Source organism: Colletotrichum fioriniae (genome assembly GCF_027942845.1).
Source record: "Colletotrichum fioriniae strain IMI 355084 chromosome Unknown scaffold_11, whole genome shotgun sequence".
Classification (NCBI taxonomy): domain Eukaryota; kingdom Fungi; phylum Ascomycota; class Sordariomycetes; order Glomerellales; family Glomerellaceae; genus Colletotrichum; species Colletotrichum fioriniae.
Window position 1 is genome coordinate 3,070 of NW_027076847.1, and position 3,774 is coordinate 6,843.

The following is a 3,774-nucleotide window of genomic DNA, read 5'->3' on the forward strand; positions in this document are numbered from 1 at the left end:
TTGAAATATCCCCGGACCAACCCGCGTTATCCACATGGAACCAACACTACGGCCCTTGAGGGCTAGGTTGTCCGAGACCCGAGTCAACCACCACCTGATTGCCACGAGAAAAGTTGCAAGTCAGTGAAAGCCTTCCAAGACCGCGTACGATCAAGAACCACCGATGCGGGTTATACGTCGGACGATGTTGGCGCTAGCAAAATGTTTCTGGGGAAAGGCGGGTTGATGATTTTTCTCTCGGAAGTCAACCCACGCGAGCAAGATGCATCAAGATAAATAGTTCTTCATAATCCCAAATTTGGAAACATGTTCCCCAGATTTCCCCAGACTTCACTGCAACCCTCTCCATCTTTTCCTATCATCATCTAATCAGTCGTTCAGAGTCTGTGCTATCAATGGCGACTACCCCGGTCAACGTCGAGACTGCAAATGCACTCACAGACCCGAGTGCTGCAGAAAAACACAGCAAACATGAGCCGGTGCTTCTGAATCATGTAGCCCATGATGCCCAAGCGGCGACGGAGGGCCAGAAGAACATGTCAGTCATGGAGTCCTTCCGGGCGTACCCCAAGTCTGTGGCATTCTCAATGGTCCTCTCTCTCTGCATTGTCATGGAGGCATACGACACCTCCCTGATTGGCAACTTCTACGGCTTGCCGCAGTTCCGCCGAAGATTTGGAGTGCGTTTGGAGAACGGCGACTATCAACTTACATCAACATGGCAGTCGGGTTTGCAAAACGCTACTCAAGTTGGTCAGATGATTGGACTCTTCGTCGGCGGCATCGTCGCGGAACGCTACGGATACAAGAAGACTTTCCTCGGCGCCCTTGTACTTAACATCGCCTTCATCTTCCTTTTCTTCTTTGCGCAGAATATCGGCTACCTTCTCGCAGGAGGTCTGCTTTGTGGCCTCCCCTGGGGTGCCTTCCAAGCTTTGACGACAACCTACGCCGCCGATGTCACGCCCATGGCCCTTCGACCGATCATGACAACTTATACAAACATGTGCTGGGTTATTGGGCAATTCATCGGTACTGGTGTCCTGCGAGGACTCCTTTCTCGCCCCGACGACTGGGCTTGGCGCATTCCCTACGCCATCCAATGGGTGTTCCCTTTGCCAATCATGGTTGGTGTTATGCTCGCACCCGAGAGCCCGACTTGGCTGGTTCGCAAAGGCCGTCTGACTGATGCTCGCAACGCTCTGCGGCAACTGGCGAGTTCCTCGACAACCGATGCTGAACTCGACGTCAGCATCTCCATGATCGCCCACACGAACGAGATGGAGAGACTGAACTCGGAGGGAACGTCATACATTGACTGCTTCCGCGGCACCAACCTTCGTCGTACGATGATTGCCTGCTTCGTTTGGGTAGGACAAGTTGCCTGTGGCGTTTGGTTTGGTAGCAATGTTATCTACTTTCTTCAACAAGCTGGCTTTGACTCGGATAACTCTTTCAGCTTTGGTCTGGGAACGAACGCCATGGCCATTGTCGGCACCTTTCTCTCTTGGTTTCTCCTCCCCCATGTCGGACGCCGGACGCTATACGTCGTTGGTCTTTGCATTATGTTCATCGTACTAGTGACCGTCGGCGGCATGGGCATTCCGGCTCCTCGTCCAGATCTAGGCTGGGCATCGGGAGCCTTGTTGATGGTCTTCGTCATCACATACGACATGACGGTCGGACCGACTTGCTACTGCTTAGTCGCAGAGATCCCTTCCACCCGACTCCGAATCAAGACGGTTGCCATTGCCCGCAATGCCTACCTTGTGGCTAGTATCGGTGCGAACTTCTTGAACCCACCCATCATCAACCCCAGCGCCTGGAACTTGCGAGGAAAGGGAGGGTTCATTTGGGCAGGTATCTGCTTCTGCGAACTGGTTTGGGCGTACTTCTGTCTTCCCGAACCGAAGGGACGCTCTCCAGCTGAGCTTGAGATGTTGTTCGAGAACCGCGTGAGTGCACGCAATTTTGCACAGGCTAAGGTGGAGGTGTTTGCAGATAATGTGGAGAGGGATGAAAAGTACGATGGACCGATGGCGGTCAACGTTGAGGGCCGGTGAGTAGGATTAGCAGCTGGAGAAGGCACTTGTCAAATACAACATCATGAGCTTGGCCGAGATACTACACGAACTCCTTCTTGAGCCTTTCGCCGATGAGACCTTCAGGGAAATGATCTTCTGTGATGAGAAATGCAGCGAGACACTCGATAAGTCACTTAGTAGCTTTCATGGTGATCGGAGGTGAGGATAGACACGACAGCATTGTTTTCAAGGCCGTTTAGGCAGAATAAGTATTCCGCACGGGCATGATGAGTATCGCTTCCATCTTGGTTCGTATTTACAATCTAGTAGTCGTATACAGAAGCAACTTCCAATGCCTCAAACAATCATTGCGGCCGCGAAGTTCAGTTGAAGTATAGGAGGAAGCAGTGTCCTCCAACATCCAATCTGATGTGACAGAACCAAACGCCTTGGCCCAGAATTCCATGACTCAAGCAAAGATCCTGGACCAGTTTATCGAACCAAAACTTCGACCCAATACCTCCGTAGGGTATCATGGCCTAGAACTTCTCTAGCAATAGACGACTGCTCGTAAGGGGAGAGACACGGGCTCGACAGCTTAAGACAGTGTCACTGAGACCCACGTCTATACACGCAGTGGGGCAATCTGCGACTTCCACTTCTTGCCTTGAGGCTGGCGCCCAACACGCGCGACCTCTTCATCCGACAGCCAGCGCTGTGGTTCCTGTTCCTGTTGCTGTTGCTGTCGCAGGCCGGGGCTGGGGGCCACTAGCCTCGTTCTCTTTGCAACACGGGGTTCATCCTCGTGTTCCCCAGCCCCTTCGCATCTTCTCTTGGTTGAAAGGAGAGACTTCGGCTCGGCACTCTTGGGTGTGGGTGTATTCTTAGCCGAATGCTTAGCTGGCTTCCCCGGAGAGTGAGAAGAAGCGGGCGTGTTGTTCTTTGAGTCGTTCTTGTTCGGGGCCACTTTTGATTGCTCTGGCACCAAGAAGAGAATCTCTGACATGTGCCTTTTGATTTCTTCGAACCATTGAGAGCATCGTTTCGTGACGAGTTTCTTCAACCCCTGCTCAGAGAGGTAAGAAGTGAAGTTGCTCGCACTGGAATAGTGGTCGTCGAGGAGATCGTGGCGCTTGTTGTGCGGGATCTGACGCCAGACAGAGTCTGGGGGCGCAACGGACTTCGACAGAAAGAAATTGAATACACGCGAGTGTGCAGCAACGGAGAAGTGATCTTTAACTCCCGTTTCTTTGATCTTCTTGGCAAGCTGAGCTGTAAGGCATATAAGAGCCAGACGTTGCTCACCAAGTACGGTGTATGAAAACTGAGTTGTAGACATCTTGAGTGGTAAATGGTGGGGTTGTCCGGTAAAAAGAGGGTAGCTCTTGTTTCCCAGAGGTGTCCCAGTGGTGGTTATGAATGAGGTGAAAAGATGTATGGTCTGTCCAAGAGAGAGCTTTTAGATTGTAGAAGTGTGTGTGCAATGAGCAAGAGTGTGATTAATGCCGAACGAAGAGAATGAGAATCCATGTGGGATGAAGGGCGGTTTATATCAGTCTAGATGGACGAGTAGGAGAGTACCGCGACGGTCCAGGGCGTCAACCTTGGTTCTAACTGCAAAAGTTCGACCTGGATGTCGAAGTGAGTAAATTGGACAACAACGCCTCCTAGGCAGAGTCTGCGACATCGAGTAGATCATTGGGTGACCGGGAACTTCAGTTAGTTGAGTTTGAGGCTTGAGGGGTTCTCT

At 51.8% G+C, this 3,774-nt stretch overlaps 1 protein-coding gene across 1 annotated transcript; it reads left to right on the top strand.

Annotated features, from left to right (window-relative positions):
• Positions 1–395: 395 nt before the first annotated feature.
• On the top strand, positions 396–2,063 carry N0V96_008657 (uncharacterized protein; the record flags this gene model as incomplete). The annotated part of the gene is made up of 1 exon (XM_053196960.2): positions 396–2,063. One exon carries the CDS (start codon positions 396–398, stop codon positions 2,061–2,063), a length of 1,668 nt encoding a protein of 555 aa, XP_053045648.2.
• Between the last annotated feature and the right edge of the window lie 1,711 nt (positions 2,064–3,774).